Source organism: Oryx dammah, unplaced genomic scaffold, assembly GCF_014754425.2.
Source record: "Oryx dammah isolate SB20612 unplaced genomic scaffold, SCBI_Odam_1.1 HiC_scaffold_1, whole genome shotgun sequence".
Taxonomy (NCBI): domain Eukaryota; kingdom Metazoa; phylum Chordata; class Mammalia; order Artiodactyla; family Bovidae; genus Oryx; species Oryx dammah.
In genome coordinates, this window is record NW_024070185.1 from 10,610,361 (window position 1) to 10,630,858 (window position 20,498).

At 52.1% G+C, this 20,498-nt stretch overlaps 1 protein-coding gene across 1 annotated transcript in view; it reads left to right on the plus strand.

The window, feature by feature from the left end:
* The first annotated feature begins 567 nt into the window (after positions 1-567).
* Positions 568-20,498, plus strand: part of SCARA5 (scavenger receptor class A member 5) — a 133,891-nt gene continuing 113,960 nt past the window's right edge. The window contains exons 1-2 of the mRNA XM_040237051.1: positions 568-904; positions 5,100-5,220. Coding sequence (XP_040092985.1) covers positions 5,106-5,220 — 115 coding nt within the window. The 5' untranslated portion in view covers positions 568-904; positions 5,100-5,105. The remainder of the gene's footprint in view (positions 905-5,099; positions 5,221-20,498) is intronic.

Below are 20,498 nucleotides of genomic sequence, written 5' to 3' on the forward strand. Positions count from 1 at the left end.
GTGTCCAAGCCTGCCTCTCAGCCTGGGTTGCAACCCCCTAAGGACAGCAGCCTCCTCTCACTCACCCCTGTAGCCTAACCCTTGTACAACGTCAGGGCTCCAGAAACCCTGGCTTCCTTGATGAATTGCATTGAACCTGACTTTGGGAAGTTCCTTCAGCACCCTCAGAGTCCTCTTCTGAATCTCCCTGGTGTGGGCAATCTGTGTCCTATATGGGTAGATACGGCTCCAAGAAAACACAGAAAGTAGTAATTCTACTCCAAGTTTGGTGAATGAACTGAGCAATGCCAATTCTGTCCTATGAATAAATTTACAAGGCTGGGTTCCTTGCGCAGCTCCTAAGCCAGGTCTAGCTGCCATTCCGCTAGAAGCTTTCCAAAAAGTATCTTGAGCAGAGCCTTTAGAACAGGAGGGTGGAGTCCCAAGACCAAGACGCAGCAGGCATGCCTATGTGAAGCTGTAATGCTGAGATTGGCCACTAGAGGGAGGATGCGTTCTAGGCCCCAGGGGAGCCTCGCAGTTGCTCCAAGAACTTTATAAAGCCTGGCGGCCAGTGCAGCTGCAGTTCACAGCTCAGTTAGTACCTAGCGGAGCCGCTGGTGCCTCCACAGAACATCTCTGAGCGCTGCCCGAGGCTGAACGAGGCCAGACACCAAGACAGGGACTCCCACTTGGGCACAAGGTTGAGTCTTGCCTCCTGATCTGATCCTCCTGGAGAAGTGACCCCCGAGACCCTGGGCACCGGGCAGTCTCTATGACTCCGTCTGGATTCGGCTGGCTGTGGGGACAAGCTCTGAGGGGCTGCCTGGGTCTCGGGGTTGGGGCAGTGGCCAGCTCTCCAGCCACCATGGCAAATGCCAGGAACTGAGGGGACGGGTTCTGCAGCTTCACTGGGGGCACTCAGGTGAGTCTGGGCACTGACTGTCCTAGCACCTGGGCATGGCTTCCTAAAGGCAGCCGGAGGACACAGGGCACAGGTTTGGGCATCGCGTGGAGGTGCAGGTCCTGGGAGGGGAGGTCGTAACTGTCAGCCTCGGGGATCTGCCAGATTTTCATCCATCTGTCTGGGCTGGTGAGTGTGGGTATTTGGGAGCCAGAGAAAGTGATCGCCTTAGTGGCAACTCTGCCTGGCTTGTGTCAGAGCTCCAGAGCCTCTTCAGGGAGCAGATGGTACAGGTGACAGTCTCTCCACGTGTGTGGTGAATGTGTGTGCATGCGTGTGCCTGTGGGTGTGCCCAGCAGTGGAACATAGGAAGGCAGAGCTTATTTATAAACCATCTGCACCTCTCTAGTTCTGAGTGATGCTTCAGATGATCTGAGTACAGTTAGAGGAGGAAAGGGCTCAAAACCTCCTTAGCAATTCTCTCTCCAGAGAGGACCTTGTTCCCGGTGATCCCTATCTGATTTTGAGGAGTTATGAGCCCTGTAGCGTTAAATGCTGGATCCCAGCAAGGCTGGGGCCACCACCCCTCTGCAGGAAGAATTGATTGAGTCCTGCTGCTGCCTGGACGGGGGCTTTGAGAAGCAAGGTTCGGCTCTCAGGTCTGGTCTGCATTCACGATTGCTTTCGCAAAGGGGTCCAAATGGGATTGTTTCTGGGACTAGCTAGGTGGGAGGGAGGCCGAGGGAACCCAGAGACCCCTGTACCAGGCTGCTTGGCAGGATCAGAAGATGCTGGGGGGCTGTGGGTGGTCACCAGGCTCCATCACCATCTCCCTACCTGCCCCATCCATACAGCCCTCCCACGTGCCCTATTCCACATGAGACTCACAGAGACCTTGTGGCTGGGAGGTGTGTCCTCCCCATCGCAAAGGCTGAGGCTGGACGTGTTAGCTGACAGACCGAGCTCCCTGGGGATAAGATGTGGCGCCAGCTTGGGACCCCATGTCCTCTGAGCCCCCACTCCCCACAGGTCACTTTGGTGTCTACACCCTGCCTGGGTTTCCATGGCACTGGCCCCCTCCCTTCCAGCTCTGTTAGCTCCAGGGTCCCCACCTGGCCCTCTTCCCTGCCTCACTGTGGGACCGAAAGGTGGCCTCCGAAAGGGACCGACACATGCATCCTGGCCAGAGCAGCCTCGTGTGGAGCCAATGCCCTGGTGGGGTTAAATGCTGGAGGGCCTCCTCTCTGACATTCTTCAGTTCCTGCTCCTCTGGGCTTCACTTGGCTTATCTTTAGAATGGGAAAAACGGACCAATGCCACCTGCCCCCTTGCAGTGCCCCTGGGAGGTGGGGAGCTCCAGATGGCGTCGGATCTGTACGGTGTGGGACCAACATACTCCAGGTCATGCTCCAGGGGTGGGGGTGGAGGGTGGAGGCATTGCTCTATCATCACCACACTTGGCAGTCAGTTGCTCAGACTTGGCCCAAAGGCTATACAACCAATGATTGGAAGGTCTAAATTCCTGCCCCCCATTCCTCAAGAAAGAAAAACAGCACCAAATAAAACCTGGGGCAGACAGAAAGCTCTTAGGTTTCATTCTCCAGTAACAAACATTAGCAGAGTAGGCTGAGCACTTCCCATCTCAGCGTGCTCACATCTGGCCCCTCTCCCTCTCCCCCGCCCCCAGGCTCCAGCTCCACCAGCTGAGGGGTGGGGAGGGTGGGCTGGGAGGGGCCACCGAGAGACACATTCCAGATAAGGAGCCCCGCCTTCCAGCTCTGGTCCAGGAGCTGATGGGCAGAGAGAGAAGGTGGAAAGGCAGATGGGGAAACTGGAGCAACCCCGGCTCTGCGCCTCCTCTCCTGGCACTCGGTGCCCCCACAGGCTCTGGGCGGCAGCTGCTGTTGCCTTTGGCAGAGAGCGGGTTCCCCCTCTCAGAGGAGACACTGGCCTCCTGCTTCGCCGCTCCCCAGGACTGAGGCCAGAGGGTGGGGTGCTGCACAGAGCGCTCGTGAAATGAGGGCGTGTCCTCTGTAGCTTAGCAGCAGTGGAGCAGCCTGGGGCCCCACCTCGAGGCCCTCCCTGGGTGGAGGACTTGAGGAAGGGCCCACAGGGTCTGGGAACACCCTGAGTGGGCAGGTGCATACAGGCATAGGTGTGTACACGTGTGCAAGGCATGTGGCTTCTCATCACTGGAGATCAAAAGCAGACACCCTATCCGTCCCTCCAGGGCCAGTGGAAAGACAGGTGGGTGGCCACTGTAGGCTCTGGCCTCCTCTTAGCCCTGAGGTCATAGGTCCCTGGAAAGAAAGGTCAGGTCACGAAAATAGGGGATTTGTGTTTCCTGTGTCTGGCAGAGGGATCCAGCCAGCCTCTTCCTTCACTGTCCCCGTTTACTGGAATGGGGGTTGCCTCTTCCCTTCAGTCAGTGGCCGGTGTCCCCTTCCGGCCACCTGCCAGGCCCTACCCCCTCTCCCAGTCGGCTCTCTGGTCCTCAGGGTCGAATTGGCTCCATGCTGGGCCTAGGATCCCCCATCCTCCCAGGGCATTTATCTCCCAAAGAATTCACTCTTTAAAAGTGGGTTTTTTTGGTTCAATATCCACATAGCTATGGGCTTTCCTGGTGGCTCAGTGGTAAAGAATCTACCTTCAATGCAGGAGACCTGGGTTTGATCCCTGGGTTGGGAATATCCCCTGGTAGAGGGCATGGCCGGAGAAGGCAATGGCACCCCACTCCAGCACTCTTGCCTGGAAAATCCCATGGACAGAGGAGCCTGGTGCGCTGCATTCCATGGGGTAGCTAAGAGTCGGGCACGACTGAGCGACTTCACTTTCGCTTTTCACTTTCATGCATTGGAGAAGGAAATGGCAACCAACTCCAGTGTTCTTGCCTGGAGAATCCCAGGGACGGGGGAGCCTGCCGTCTGTGGGGTCACAGAGTCGGACACGACTGACGCAACTCAGCAGCAGCAGCAGCAGAGGGCATGGCTGCCTGCTCTGGTATTCTTGCCTGGAGAATTCCATGGACAGGTGAACCTAGTGGGCTACAGTCCATGGGGTTGCAAACAGTTGGACACAGCTCTGTGACTAAACAATAACGATCTACAGAAAGAGTATCAGAACTGAAAGTCAACATAAACTAATGACTGGAAATGAGCTTAAAGCAAAGAGTCATTTGTGAAATCACTGAGCGTCTATGCAGGAAAAGGATATCCAGTATTTTATGTAAATAAACACTTTGTGATCCAGCCCCACAAATGAATTCTTCTGATTATACAAAGAACGCAAACATATCGTAGAAAACCCCCAAAATACAGAAAACAAAACTAAGCGCAAATCCCCACAAGCCCCACCAGATTCCTGTAACACGTCTCACCCGGAGAAACCCAGAACATCTCCGCATATAATCTTCCGTCGTGTACTCTGGAATGTGTAGATATTGCAAAATGGGATCGTGTGGTGCGCGCTTGTGTAAACGGGGCTGGGTCATTTCAAATAGCGTGGCACTTCCCCATGTTGAGGGGGCATTCCGGGAATTCCACGGGGTCAACTCAAAGCCCCAGCCACCCAGGAAACCATCCGGACACCAGAGCCCTCTCCTGGTCTAGGGCTGTCCAGGCCTTAGTGTCTAGGGGACCCCACCAAGGCCTCCTGCTCCCCAGGCTCCCATGGGGCTCAATCCTGCCTGTGGCCCCCTGAACCCAGCTCCTCTGACCATGCCAGCCCAGCCAAGTTTGGGAACAGTTCTGGTTTTAGCTGTGTTGGTTGGTGGTCTCTATACTCTGTTTCATGCCTAGTTCCCCCTCATTTCCAACACAGAGCAGAATCCCCAGTCTCCCTACCGTGCCCAGGACTCCAGAAGCTTGGAGAATATTCTGATTGGGTCAGGAGGTTTGGCTCCTCCCGGCCCCACCTGGCATGGCCCCTGGTGCCTTCCCCCCGCCAGCTCAGGGCTCCAGCCCTACCCAGAGATATGAGAGGGAGAGGATAGATCCCATGGTCAGAAAGGTCCCCAGGACCGTGACCGCTCCAAGCCAAGGAAATTGAGGAGGGGATTCGGATCCTGGTGGCTGACGCCTGCCGATGAGGAAGGGTCCCTGTGTTCAGGCCCAAGGTCATCATGGTGATGCCTTGCTCTACAGATTCATTTCCATCTCCAACTACAGCTTTTACTCTCCCCCCACCCCTATATCTGCTCTCTCCTCTCCTGTTGCAGGACACGATGGAGAACAAAGCCATGTACCTGCACGCCACCGTGAGCGACCGCGACTCCAGCTCCATCTTTGAGGAGCCCTTTGATGGCAGGAGCTTGTCCAAGCTGAACCTGTGTGAGGATGGTGAGTGCCGTGGGCTCGGTCTTGGTTGTGAGGTCAGCCCTGCCCACCCCCACCCTCCTACCCCACCCCACACCACCGCCTAATACTGCATAGGTTGAACTTTGTGCTTGGAAAGGTCTTTTCTCATTCGTGCATCTCAACACACCTATGTGACCACAAAATGAGACCCATTTCACAGATGAGCTAGTCGACTCTGAGAAAAGCATTAGGCATCACACAGCTCGGGCTTCCCTGGTGGCCCAGGGTTAAAGAACCCTCCTACCAATGTTTGATCCCTGGGCCAGGAAGATCCCCTGGAGAAGGGACTGGCAACTCACTCCAGTATTCTTGCCTGGAGAGTCCCCATGGTCAGGAGCCTGGTGGGCTACAGTCAACAGGGTCACAAAGAGTCTGACGTGACTGAGCAACTAAATGACAACAATCACGCAGCCCATCAGTCACAGAGCAGCCCCAGCACTGAGGCTCCTCACTCCTAGCCCAGTCCTTTTGCCTCTCTGCCATCCTCTCCTCTTCAGTGAGGCTGTGGTCACGCAAAAGGCAACTGAACCAAAAAGCCCAGACCTCTTCAGGTGACAGATCTTCAATCTGCTTCCCAGGGCTTTTTCAAGGAGGGATGCACCTCTCCAGGGTGCTCATCCTCCCCCGAGACTAAGGCCCCAGGTCATGGCACAGAAAGGGACCCCCTCTCATTGCACTGCATCTCTGGGGGCTAAAACCCTGGAGCAAATGGATGCAGTTTCCTCCTGAGGAGCTCAGAGCATCTCGCCAACAGCTGACTCCTCTGCATCCAACACAGAGCTCCACACTGAGTAGCTGCTTAATAAATGCTTGTTGTCTGAATGAACACACTCCTCTTTGCAGTTAGTATAGGAGAAGAGAGCTTCATCCTCACTTCAAAGATGAACTGAAGGAAACTCACGTGAGAGCTTTATGAAGCTTTGTGATCAGTGAGATGGAGATTGGCTATCTCAGTTAGGCTTCTCCAGGGAAACAGAACCAGTATGATGTCTACACTTACGAAGAGACCGATTATGAGGGATTGACTCACCTGGCTATGGAGGATGGGAGGTCCCATGATCTTCCCTCTGTAGGCTGGAGACCCAGGAAAGCCAGTGGTGTAGTTTAGTCTGAGTCAGAAGGCCTGAAAATCAGAGAAACCAATGGTGTCAGTCACAGTCTGAGGGCCAGAGAGGATGAGATGCCATGTCCCAGCTCCAGCAAGCAGATGGGAAGTAAAAAGCCAATCCCACCATCTTTTGTTGTATTCAGACCTTCCTGCCCACATTGGGGAGAATAGTCTGCTCTGATGCCACCAATTCAAAAGCTAATCTCATCCAGAAACATCCTCAGAGACATCCAGAATGTTTAATCTGGGCATCCCACGGCCAACCAGATTGACATAAAATCAGCCATTCCAGATGCCTTTATTCAAACTTTCTCTCAAGCACTGTGTGTCATTGTGCTCCACTGTGTCAGCTGCCTTCATCTTGAAATTCCTCAAAATTAGAAATGACTCCTCATTCATCCCCATCTTTGCTCCCACCAGGTGCTGAGAGCAGGGAGGGAAGATGGGTGGCTCAGGCAGGGATTGGGGATTGTCTCAGCAGGGAGAGGAGAGAGGAGATCTGGGCTCCTTTCCAGGTGGTGCTAGTGGTAAAGAATCCGTCTGCCAGTGCAGGAGACATAAGACACTCCGGTTTGATCCTTTGGTCCGAAGATCCCCCAGAAGAGGGCATGGCAACCCACCCCTGTATTCTTGCCTGGAGAATCCCAGGGACAGAGGAACCTGGCGGGCTGCAGTCCATGGGATCTCAAAGAGTTGGGCACAACTGAAGCGACTTAGCACGCACACACCTGCCCTAGCAAACTTCCCACCATCAGAACTGTTTCTCTGGATTCGAGTTAACAGACACATTTTGAGGACCCACAATGTGTCAAGCTATGGGTTAGATGCCAGAGATGCTCCAGAGAGAAATTAAACCATTCTTGCCTTCCAAGGGGCTTCTGATCCCAGTGGAAGGAACTGGCATGGAGATAGTTACCCACCATGTAAAGAAGGTAAAAATATGTGATTATTAAAGTCAAGAAGGATGAACACTTTCTGGTAAAGGCCTTAAAGACCGAATACCATTTTGTAAGAGAAGAGGTAGATGGGAAAAATATTACCCGCTGAGCTGCACTGAGATGGGCCAGTGTTTCTGTCAAGTTAATGGCACCTGGGAAGAGATGAAGGACCCCGGGGTGTTGAGTCCCTAGTCAGTGCTCAGCTGTTCCCTATCAGCACATCCACAGATGTCAAGGTGGCTTTTACATCCTTCAACTACCCTCTCCCCGCAACAGCCCATTAATAAACAGGCCTGGTTTGGCAAGAAAGAACTGGGGTACAGCTCAGAGGGGTAATTGTAGGACCGTGAGGACCAGTATTGGAGACCAATGGGGAAAGTCATGGCAGGGAGACCCTGGGGTGGGAAGAGGCATGGGGGGCTGTTGTTGGGTCATCATTTCTCCTTCTTTTGACCTCATCATACCCCCCGTTTACTGAACCTGGGATTTAAAAGGCCATTTGGGGCTTCCTTGATACCGCAGATGGTAAAGAATCTGCCTGCAGTGTGGGAGAGCCGGGTTCAGTTGCTGGATTGGGAAGATCTCCTGGAGAAGGAAATGGCAACCGGCTCCAGTTGCCTGGAAAATTCCATGGACAGAGGAGCCTGGCCGGCTACAGTCCATGGGGTTGCAAAGAGTTGGACACAACTGAGTGACTGAGCACATGGATGAACAAAGACAGGGATCCTTGAAATCTAAAGGAGGCGGAACAAACCAATTCTAAACCTGATTTGCACATTGTCTGGGTCTCCTCCACACTCATTCTTGGATGCCAGACATGGGGTGGGGGTGTGAGGATGCGGGAAGGACCGGAGTCTTGAGATGAAACAGCCACATAAAAGCTCCTGGGTTTCTTGGATTTCCCCCTTCCCTGTCATTTCTAAGAGGGAAATGGTGAGCTCTGACTTGGGGAAATTCAAGCCAGATTTGGTCTGTTTCCCCAGCACTTGGCTTCTTTGACCCTCATCTCTGGAGAGGGAGGAAGGGGTGGAGCTGGCAGGGACAGAGAGAGGTGGACGGGAGAGCAGAGGTGGACAGAGGTGGGGACCAGCCCGCCCCCCAGGCTTTGAGTAAATGAAAAGCAGAGTTGCTGGGGCTCCAAGTCCCTCCCAGTACTTTCCCCTTGAAAGCAGGGAGGTGGGAAGAGAGGCGGAGCCTCCCCTGGGCCCCAGGGATCTTAGGATCAACGTAAACAAGCTGAAAAACTGCAGCCTAGATACTGAGGTATGCGTCTCTGCGACCCCATGGACTGTAGCCCGCCAGGCTCCCCTGTCCATGGGGATGCTCCAGGCAAGAATGCTGGAGTGGGTTGCCATGCCCTCCTCCAGATCTTCCCAACCTAGGTATTGAACCCACATCTTCTGGGTAGGACTCAGGCTTTAACGCAGGAGGGACTTTAAGGTGTTAGGCTGTACATGCCTTATTTTCAGGCACTGGCAACCCCTCCCCACTCTCTTTTACTTTCCTCTCCATCTGTCTTTTCCTCCTACCCTGCCTCCATCCCTTCCCTTCTGTTCACAGACGAGGTAGGAAGCTGAGGGGCTATTCAGGCTCCCCATCCCCTCCATGACCCTCTCTGGCGTGGGGAGGCTCTCTCCTTCCAGGCTCTCTCCCTTGCACCCTCAGCTCCATGGTGACACCTTTGGGACCTCTCCATCCTCTGCACCCCTTGGCCGGGCCCCCTCTTAGGACCCCACCTGCCTCCTCCCTGTGTCTGAGCCCCACTGTGGACAGGAAGGCGCCCAGGCCAGGTGCCTCCTCACCTCTGGGTCTCCAGCGGGAAACCCCATGGGTTTCACCTGTGTGGTTGGAGTTCGTGGGCAGGCTCATGGCAGAACGTGACCTCCAGGGTCTTCCAGCCAAACCCTCTCTGACCTTGGTGCCCATTGACGCCTCCCACGGAGGAGAAACCCAAAGAGAGGCTGTCTGGGCCTCGACCTCTCCTCCCCCAGCTCCCTCTATGCCTGCCCCCTACTCGCTCACCTCCGTGATCCAGCCTTTCTCTTCCTGCCTGAACAGCTGAAGCCTCTCCTGTCTGGCGCCAGTAGGCGGAGGGCTGGGCGTGGGTGATGTTTGGCAGGGCCTGGCTCTTCCACGGCCCTCTCCAAGGGCCAACGAGAGGTGTTAGTGTCAGAAAAATATTGCAGTCATGCTCACCCCGCGGCCTCGGGCCCTCCACCACGCTCTGAGCATCATCCACTGCAAATGGGCGGCCCGCGGAGGTAATGAGTTACATATGCGACGCCTGCAGCCAGGCCGCTTGCTGAGTGTAGGGTCCGAACTCCCTGTTCCCGCGTCCCTGCCCCATAAAATTAAATTATTCTCCTCAGGGAACCCCCACGTCTACTTTCTCAGCCATCAAACCTCCTCAGTTCATCCAGCGTAGCTGAGGGCTGGTGGGCAGCTGCCCAAGGGTGGGAGTGGATTTCCAGGGAGGCCCCCAGCTATCTTGGTCCCGCCCCCTCCACAGGTTGCAGAATCAGGCACCCAGGCCCGAGAGCAGAGATGTTAACTCCGTGCGCGCTGACTCCGGCTGTGCTCACTGGGGCTGGTGGGCAGCTGCGATCCTGGGTGTCTCTGGCCCCATTCTTTCCACAAGAGGGAGGGACAGCCAGGGAAGGTGCCAGGAGCCTGGAGAGTGAACTTCGTCCAGCCTAGGATCTGTGCAGGGTGTCTTCCATTGCCCCTCCACGTCCACCCCCTGCCACTCAGCTAGCTGCCTTGTGGGGAGCCACCGCAGCATGGAAGATGGGAGATGGCCGTGTTTATTTCCAGATCCTGCCCTATGGGGTCACCCGGGGCTGCATGTGTCCTTCCGCCTGAGTTCACAGCTCCTTGTAACCACGCTCTCCACGTGGCTTTCTGCTTCCAGGCTCCCATAAGTGCTGCCCTGTGGGCTCTGAGAGCCCAAGACATAAGCCTGAGGACCCTACTCTGGCACTTGTGGGCATCTCACACCTTTGGCTACACCTTTGCACATATTCCCTTTCTTAAATCCTGTGACATTCTCTGATTTGAGCGGGTTGTCTGCCTCACTGGGGTCCTGACGCTCTTACCCTCAGTGTTCCCATCTGCAAAATGGGAATAATGTTACTCAGCTCTTGGGACCTTGGAGGAATCAGGTGATATAACCTGAGCGAAGCACTTCGGACCTCGTACACCCTCAGTACACAGATACTTCACCTCCCTGCCCTTTGGGGAGTCCCCTGAACACCTTGGGGAAATGGAGAAGGACAGGAGGAGACAGACAGGTCAGGAGCAGCGGCTGTCACCCAGGGTCTCCCAGGAAGCACCCATGCCACTTCTCAGAGACCTCCGGCCCAAACAGTGTTTTAAGGTTGGTTCCTCCCTTTTCTTAAAGAAAGCGGCGTTTGGGTTAGTGGGCTTCCCCCTGAAGCCTAGCTACTCAAGGAAACCGAGCAATTTTCTTTTAGTCCTGTTCTCCAAATAGTAGAATCCGTAAGGAATATTCTGGGTCCCCAGGGCACCTGGTTCTGTGGCAAGTCCGTGTCTATCCACTCCCCACCTCTGTCAAAGTCACTAGGTCCCTGAGGTTGCCTACTGGAAGAGTTAGGGGGGTGTTTCACGGTCACTGGCTGGAAGCTGGTTTTGCTTCAGACCCACGGCCTTGCTCGCCCTGGGCACCTGCAGGCACATGTAACATCTCTAACATCATAGTAGTCTGCCTCATCCATTACAGGGATGATGGCCCTGCAGGGCAGCAAGAAGCACTGACCCTGGAGTCCCATGGACTGGGCTCCATGTCAAGCTCTGACACTTGCAGCCTGTGTAATCCTGATCAGGGGCTTCCCATATATCTCAGGAGTAAAGAACTTGCCTCCCAAGGCGGGAGATGCAGGAGACGTGGGTTCGATCCCTAGGACAGGAAGATCCCCTGGAGGAGGGCATGGCAACTCACTGCATTTCTTGCCTGGAGAATCCCACAGACAGAGGAGCCTGGTGGGCTTCAGTCCCTGGGGTCGCAAAGAGTTGGACACGACTGAGCACGCAGCACGCAACCCTGTTTGAATTCTTAGCTCCCTCTCCTCTGTAAAATGGAATAATAATGGCTCAAGACTCAGGCTTCTTGCCAAGCGACGTGAGTTACTCCACAGTTAGTCCTGCAGCGCCTGGTGTATGCTGAGTGCTCCTGACCATTAGGTCTTAGGTCGTGTGTTGTTGCAGCCTTTCTGTCTGGCTGGGTCCACCCTGGGGCCCACCCAAGGCGCTCCAGTTCCTCCTCATGCTCTGTTTTCAGGACAGAGCTTCGTCCCTTCCTCGTTCTAGGTTTATCTGGGGTTGATTCCTGGTGTCAGATAACAAGCAGTGTGATGGATGCCTCCTGGCTTTTCTCCATGTCTTTCCTGGGCCATCGACCTGGCCTCCCTGGCCCCTGTCAGCCTGTCCATCTACAGTCATGCTGAACTGTGTGTCCAAAGTTCCCTCTGGCTGGCACTGCATGCCTTGGACTCATCCAAATGTCCCAATACCCAGCGCTGTGTCTTGCCCATAGAAGGTGTCTTGACTTGCTGAATGGCCAACCACATCCTTGTTCACCAAGCGCAGAAGCACCAGGATAAAGGAGGGCTGAGAGAGTTAAGACATAAGGAACTGGGACTTAAATCCTCCAGAGGGGACAGGGTTTTATAGTGCTGCTGATGCAAACAGAAGTGAAAGATCTTGGGTCCTGCCTTCAAGGGGCTCAAAGTCCCCAGAAGAATTCGCCTGCCAAGACGGGAGACGCATTGACTGCTGACAGACCCTGCCTTACAGCGTGATTCATTCTCTAATGGAAGTGCAGTTAGAGGGGAGAATTTCACAGTCTACCTGGGGCAGAGAGGAAGTTCTCCTGTGACATAGTGTGGAGGCGTGGACAGGAGCAGTTTTGGAAAGGCAGTGGGGTTCACAGTTAGTAGGTCCTGGTGAGATCAGGGAAGCCTGAGGGGATGGAGAGCACCGGGAAGACAGGAGGGGCAGCTCTCACCTGGGATGTGTGAAGTCAGGATTAAGAAAGGGCTTCGCTTATTGGTAGAGCCAATCAGACTGTAGCGTGAGCCACATGAGCAATTCTAAATTTTCTAGTAGCCACACAAAAAGATAAAGAGATACATCTGAAAAAAATTAAAATACAGGAACATATTTAATTTAATCTAATATATTCAAAATAGTTGGTTGGGCTTCTCAGGTGGTGTTAGTGGTAAAGAACCCACCTGCCGATGCAGGACATGTAAGAGATGTGGGTTCAATCCCTGGGTCAGGAAGATCCCCCGGAGGAGGACATAGCAACCCACTCCAGTATTCTTGCCTGGAGAATCCCATGGACAGAGGAGCCTGGTGGGTTAGGTCCACAGGACTGCAAAGAGTCAGACATGACTGAAGCAACTTAGCACACGGCACACATTCAAAATATTATCAATTTGATTTGTGATCACTGTAAAAGTGATGTGGATATTTATATATTCTTACTCAGGCTGAGCCTTCAAAATCCAGCGTGCATTTTTGCATTCTGAGCCTGTCTTATCTTTGGCCACATTTCAAGTGGGTCAGAAAAGATGTGACTTCAGAAGAGAAAGAGTCAGAGGCGGAGACTGAGAGACAGCAACAGTGATTGCAGAGAGGGGTAGGGGAGCAGTGTCCTTTAGCAATGAGGAAAAAGTGTACAGTTGTGTGATGTGGGAGCTTTTAGGAAGAAGAGAGAGAAGGTTCTGGAAGTAACAATAAGGAGCAAAGAAAAATACCCCCTGCACCTTTAGGTTGGTTGCATGAGCAGAGGAAAAAGAAATCTACACTTAAGGGAAGCAGGTTTCAGTTAAAAAAAGAAAAAAAAAAAAAAGAACTCTTCCAAGCAGAGGTTGGAGGAATCAGGAAATTTTTCAGATGACTGGCTGGAAGGTCCGGGACCACAGTGGGAAGTTTTCAGCAGACTGGGAGGGAGATGTTAAGGAGGATAAACAGGGCTGCCTGAGGATTACAGTGGGTGATGGGGAGCCCTGGGGCTTCACGCAGCTGGTAGAAGCCAGGACCGAGGCTGGAATGCTGGTCTCGGGGAAGAGCTGCTGGCAAAGCTGAATGTTGGTGATGGGGGTCTTGGAAGCAGTGCACAGAGTCCTAGAACTCCAGCACCCCCTCCCTGGTGTGTGGGCCAGGGAGGGAGGGGTCTTGTCCTGGAGCACCAGGAGCCCTGGAGATGATTTTGGCTCTCGTGGAGGCAGGGAGATCGGGGGAGGCCAGGGCAGGTGATGGGAGGATGGCAGGGGTCCAGTAGTAGTGATGATACAGTGTGATACATACAAACTATCTCAGTGCAATGGCCCCCCTGGATGGAGCTCGTGGCACAGGCAGGCACTGTACCTGGGGCTTCAATACATTGTCTGCATTAAACCTCAGGTTGTATTACTAGTTGCAGTTTGTCAATGAAAAGATGAAGTCTTAGATGAAGTTAATTGCCCAAAGTCACCCAGCTAGTCAGAGGCAGAGCCTGGATTCCAGTCCACAGCTCTCTGATCCTTAAAATCCTGCCCCTCAGCACAGCTCACCTGGTTCACTGCAGTTCCAGGACTCAGAGACCCTGTGCCTTCAAGAACCAGGCTGCTCGTGGTGAAGGGCTCTCAGCGGATTCTTGGGAGTTTCAGAGGTGGCGCTGTCCTGGGTTATGACATAGCTAGGGCAGGGCAGTGGGAATAAATGGCTGTGATGCAGGAGACAGATGGAATGAATTATTTTAAAAGGTGCCGCTGGCAGGAAACAGATATAAACTCAAATAGGTTTGGACAAGAGCATAAGGACGGAGTCTTAAGTGGCTTTGGCGGGAAGCCTGGGACAGTAACCTCTATGGACATTAGGTCAGAAAAATGCCCCTCCCTCCCCCTTCACTCCACCATCTCCTGGGGCTTCTGGAGTCCAACCTGCCCATGCAGAGTTCAACAGGAGGATTGGGAAGACATAAATACAGCCATGAAGAGGGGGCCCAAAGAGGTAGGGTTGGCGGGGACCCTGCCCTGCAGACACATATGCTGGCTAACCTAAGATCCAGCCACAGAGCTGGTGGGGACCTGTGATGGTCCCAGCCTTCTGCATGGCGTCCTGAAGCCCACCTGGCTCCCTGATGCCTTCCCACTTCCAGTTATCTGGCTTGAGGTTGAGTTCAAGTCAGGATAACCAAGATGTTCACAGCAGGCAGAAGAAGCCCTGTCTTTAGGAAATCTTGTTAAAAGAGTCTATCACACACAGTGAAATAAGTCAGAAAGACAAATATCGTATATTAACCCATATATGTGAAATTCAGAAAAATGGTAAAGTTAAATTTATTTGCAGGGCAAGAATAGAGACACAGACATAGAGAATGGACTTGTGGACCCAACAGGGGAAGGAGAGGGTGGGAGAAATTGAGAAAATAGCATTGTCATTAATATGTACACTTGGAATTCTCCAGGCAAGAGTGCTGGAGTGGGTTGCCATTCCCTTCTCCAGGGGATCTTCCCGACCCAGGAATCAAACCTAGGTCTCCCATACTGCAGGCAGATTTTTCACTGTCTGAGCCACCAGGGAAGCCCCTAACACATATGCTGTCATGTGTAAAATAGATAGCTAGTGGGAACCTGCTGCATAGCACAGGGAGCTCAGCTCGATGCTCTATCATGTCCTAGAGCAGTGGGATGCGGGTGGCTGGGAGGGAGACTCAAGAGGGAGGGGATATATGTATATATACATATAACTGATTCACTTCGTTGTACAGCAGAAACAAGCCCCACACTGTAAAGCAATTGTATTCCAATTAAAAGTAAAAGAGAGAGAGAGAGAGGCAGCTGCAGGGATGGCGCTGGCTCTAATCTCAGGGACGCAACAGTGAGTGGTGGCGTGAAGCAAGATCTTAATTTCTCTGCCTGGGAATTGAACCTGGATAGCCTGGATGGAAACCAGGAATTCTAGCCATCAGATTGGCAAGAACTAGAGGCTAGAAGCTGTCTTTCCCTGGATCTTTGCCACGAGTGAAAAATGCATTTATCATGGAGGCAGAAACTGTAACCTGCCTGCCTGCTAAGTTGCTTCAGTCATGTCTGACCCTTTGCAACCCCATGGACTGTGGCCCACCAGGCTCCTCTGTCCATGGGATTCTCCAGGCAAGAATACTGGAGTGGGTTGCCATGTCCTCCTCCAGGGGATCTTCCCGACCCAGGGATCAAACCCACCTCTCTTACATGGCCTGCATTGGCAGGCAGGTTCTTTACCACTGGCGCCACCTGAGAAGCTCTAGAAACTGCAAATGCAGGTATGACGTTTATTATTAGAGACATAGCACACCAGCAAGTGGGAGAGAACATAGGGAAATGGCCTGTTTAGTTAAGAGGCAGAAGCAAGGCAGAGATGCACATGGAGAGAGAAAGGGTGTGGGGGTCCCCCTGGTGAGAAGGAGCCCAGTAAAGAGGCAGTTAAGTCATTTATACAGGGCAGTTCTTCCGAGTCTTTGTCTTCCTTCAGGCTGATTATCTGGCTTCTTTTTCCACACCTGGCCTACCCTGGGACACTCCCTGGGTGCACACATACGCCCTCAGGCAAGATGCATCTCGAAGTGAAGTCTTCTAAGAGGAGTGAGACTCATTATAGTAAATAGTAGTAAATGTCGCTCAGTCGTGTCCAACTCTTTGCGACTCCATGGACTATAGCCTACCAGGTACCTCTGTCCATGGGATTTTCCAGGCAAGAATACTGGAGTGGGTTGCCATTTCCTTCTCCAGGAGACCTTCCAAACCCAGGGATCGAACCCAGGTCTCCCGCTTTGTAGGCAGACGCTTTACCTGGCCTGGTGTTATCCCTTGACTTTGGACCCACAAGGAGCCTTTCTGCACAAGTATAATGTCTCCTTCTCCTAAAAGAGGAGGGAGCAAAAAGTCCTTTAATCCTTTACTCAATCAGGGTTTTGCCCCTCTTTGTCCCTGCCATGACTATTGCCTTGACTTTTGCCCTATCACCTTAAGGTGTTTACAAGAGACAAAGCCTGGCTATTTACCGTTTCTGTTGTCACTTCCATTTCGGAGGGCAAACAGGAGGCTGATTGTAAATGCCTTAACTGGAGCCCACCTATCTCAAGAAATGCTGACAGTTGTAAGTATCCAGCCTGAAGATCACTTCTTCCTTCCCCATGAAATGCAAACAGGAGGCCAGTTGTAAATGTCTAACCTGGAGCCCATCTGTTTCCTACATCAGCTCTGGTCTCCTCTCCTGGGACTCAGTGCAGGTTAGTTTCTATCATCCATGGTCACCTTGGGGAGCACAGGGAATCCAGCCAGTGGAGGAGGGAGTTGGAAGATAGACAGTGCCAGGGCCAAGGGGCAGAGGGCAACAGTCAGGTCGTGAGGTGCAGACTGAGGAGGATACTGAGCGTAAGGGGAGACCGGGCAAGCCTCCTGCCTGCAGCTTGCAGGAACCCTTTGGTTTCCGCTTGCCCTGCTCTCCCTGTATGTTGATTCATTCAGCACTATTCACTTTTTTTATTTTTCAAACTTTTTATTTTGCACTGGGGTATAGCGGGTGGCTCAGTGATGAAGCATCTGCCTGACAATGCAGAAGACTCAGGTTTGATCCCTGGGTCTGGAAGATCCCTTGGAGGCGGGCATGGCAACCCACTCCAGTATTCTTGCCTGGAAAATTCCATGGACAGAGGAGCCTGGTGGGCTACAGACCATGGGATTGCAGAGTCGGACACAACTGAATGATTGAGCAGGAAATAGTCAGGTTTTAACAAACAATGTTGTGACAGTTTCAAGTGAACCAGGAAGAACATATCCATTCTCCCCTAAACTCCCCTCCCATCCAGGCTGCCACATCACATTGAGCAGAGTTCCCTGGAGCACTATTCTCTGTTAACAGCGTCTCTGAAAATGATCTTATAGTTTGTCTACAAGTAACAGCGAGCTTGATCTTGTCCCTTTGCCAGGCAAGTTCTGTCTTGGCATCTTAGTTCTCTGGCCCTTTTCTGACCTCAGTGTACTCTGCCAAATGTACGAATTCACTCCTTCCTTCTGGAGCTGGAAGGATGAAGTCCTTCCTGATGTCTAAACCTGGATGAAAGATGATGTCCCAACCCTAAGGGAGGCTATTAAAATGTAAATGTGACATCTTAAGTATTCTAAGCATTTCCAGGACACCCAAGGGGAGCTGCCTTTTGTGTGTAGGTTTATGGGGCTGGAGATGGGGGTCTCTGAAGGATGCTGACAGACTGAAGGTGAAAAGGACACTGCCTTGCCAGGAGGGTGGAAGAAAAACCAGCCTTCCAGGAGCCTCAGCTTAAAGGCATTTTGTTTTGTGATCAGGAATATAAAAATGGTTGTTCTGGTTAAGTCTTCAAAGCCCAAAGTTATTTCTGGATAGTTTAGACCCTAGGGGGCTTCCTTGGTGTTTCAGATGGTAAAGAATCTGCCCGCAATGCAGGAGACCTAGGTTCAATCCCTGGTTTGGGAAGATCCCCTGGAGAAGGGAATAGCAACCCATTCCAGTATTCTTACCTGGAGAATTCTATGGACAGAGAAGCCTGGCAGGCCACAGTCCATGGGGTCGCAGAAGAGTTGGACACAACTGAGTGACTGAACAACAACAATTAAAAATACAGTGAAAAATAAAAGAAAGAGCACAATACCTGGATACAAAGATGAGCTGTGTGCGGAGAGGAAGCTGTTTCTTATCCCAAGGCCCCAAGATGTCGAAGGATCAAATACAGAAACTAGAATACACATTTTAAATTTAATTTTATTTGTTTTTAATTTGGCTGTGTTGGGTCTTAGTTGTGGCACTCAGGATTACGTGCCCCTTGGCATGTGAACTGTTAGTTCCCTTACCAGGGATTGAACCCAGATCCCTGCATTGGAAGGTGAAGTCTTAAGCACCTGACCACCAGGGAAGTCCCTGAGTCCATGGTTATTGCAAAAGCCTAAACAATGGCTTGGAGGGCCCAGTGTGTTTGTGTTTGTTTACTAGCCTCTCTTATCTACACATAGCCAACAGATGTTGACTGAGTATCTGCTACATGCCAGGACCTGGGAGATCCAGAGATGAATCATAGATCTCGTAGACCCTGCCCTCTGGGAGCTGACTTAGGACAAATCGGTATTTTCGTTCACTGATGAGTTCTGTTCCCATTTATTAGCTGTCTGATCACTGGCCATCCACCAGTGAAGCTCTATACATGACAACTGTTGGTCCCAGCCCTTACCGGCGGGCAAAGGTTCAGTGGGTCTGAGGACCGTCATCTTTGCTCAGGCTCACTGAACTTCCTTCAGTGACCCAGCCTCTACTGCTTCCTGTGCAGAGGTCAGAGCAGGGGTGCTTCTGAGCCTGGAGGCCGCAGAGATGTTTCCAGTTCAATTCCATATCGGTGATATAGGCTGTGGCCTTAGGCTTCCTGTCTTCAAAACTAGGTCCCCAAGCACCCTAGATGTCCATCGACGGAGGGATGGATAAAGAAGCTGTGGAACATGTACATAATGGAATATTCAGTTCAGTTCAGTTGCTCAGTCGTGTCCGACTCTTTGCAACCCCATGAATCGCAGCACGCCAGGCCTCCCTGTCCATCACCAACTCCCGGAGTTTACCCAAACTCATCTCCATCGAGTCAGTGATGTCATCCAGCCATTTCATCCCCTGTCATCCCCTTCTCCTCCTGCCCCCAGTTCCTCCCAGCATCAGGGTCTTTTCCGATCAGTCAACTCTTCACATGACGTGGCCAAAGTATTGGAGTTTCAGCCTCAGCATCAGTCCTTCCAATGAACACCCAGGACTGATCTCCTTTAGAATGGACTGGTTGGATCTCCTTGCAGTCCAAGGGACTCTCAAGAGTCTTCTCCAACACCACAGTTCAAAAGCATCAATTCTCCAGTGCTCAGCTTTCTTCACAGTCCAACTCTCACATCCATACATGCCCACTGGAAAAACCATAGCCTTGACTAGATGGACCTTTGTTGGCAAAGTAATGTCTCTGCTTTTGAATATGCTATCTAGGTTGGTCATAACTTTCCTTCCAAGGAGTAAGCGTCTTTTAATTTCATGGCTGCAGTCACCATCTGCAGTGATTTTGGAGCCCCCCAAAATAGTCTGGCATTGTTTCCACTGTTTCCCCATCTATTTGCCATGATGTGATGGGACCAGATGCCATGATCTTAGTTTTCTGAATATTATTCAGCCATAAAAAGTAACACGTCTGAGTCAATTCTAGTGAGAGGGATGAACCTAGAGCCTGTTATGCAGAGTGAAGTCAGAAAAAGAAAAACAAGCATCATATATTAACACATACGTATGGAATGCAGAAAAACGATACTGATGAACCTATTTGCAGGGAAGGAATGGAAGCGCAGAGGCAGAGAACACACTTGTGGACACAGTGGGGAAGGAGAGGGTGGGATGAACCAAGAGAGTGGCATTAAAATGAATGTATTACCATATGTAAAACAGATAGCTAGTGGGAAGTTGCTATATAACACAGGGAGCTCAACTCAGTGCTCTGTGATGACCTAGGGGGTGGGAAGGAGGTTCAAGAGGGAGGGGACATATGTATACATAGAGCTGAAACTAACACAACATTGTAAAGAAGTTGTCCTCCAATTGAAATGAAAACAGAACAGGCCCTTCCCCACCCCCACCAGATACTTAAATGGCCCTTCCAACTCAATTGGTGGCAGGAGTTGGGGAAGTGAGATGGGTGAGAGTGGGATATTAAAAGGTATCCATTCCTGCCCGGAGGACTCACTGATTCTTCAGACCAAGGCAGAACAGGGCATGAGCTGGATGTTGCTCTAGCAGCCAGGAAAGAGTAATGATTTAAGTGTGGAAATAGCTGAGCCCTGGCCTGCACGTTCAGATGATTTATTTCCTCTGATGAGGTGCCAGGAGAGGAATTGGGAATCTTTTCGAGAGGGATTCCAGGGTCACTCCATTGGAGGAGCGTCTCTGGCCCCAATTTAGACCGAACCCTAAGCCCACTGTTGTTTTATATATATACATATATATAAGTTTATTTATCTATTTTTGGCTGTGCTGAGCCTTCTTTGCTTCAAGGGCTTTCCTCCAGTTGCTGAGAGTGGGGGCTTCTCATTGCAGTGGCTTCTCTTGTTGCCGAGCATGGACTCCAGGGGCTTGGGCTTCTGTAGTCACAGCTCCCAGGCTCTACAGCACAGGCTCAGCAGCTG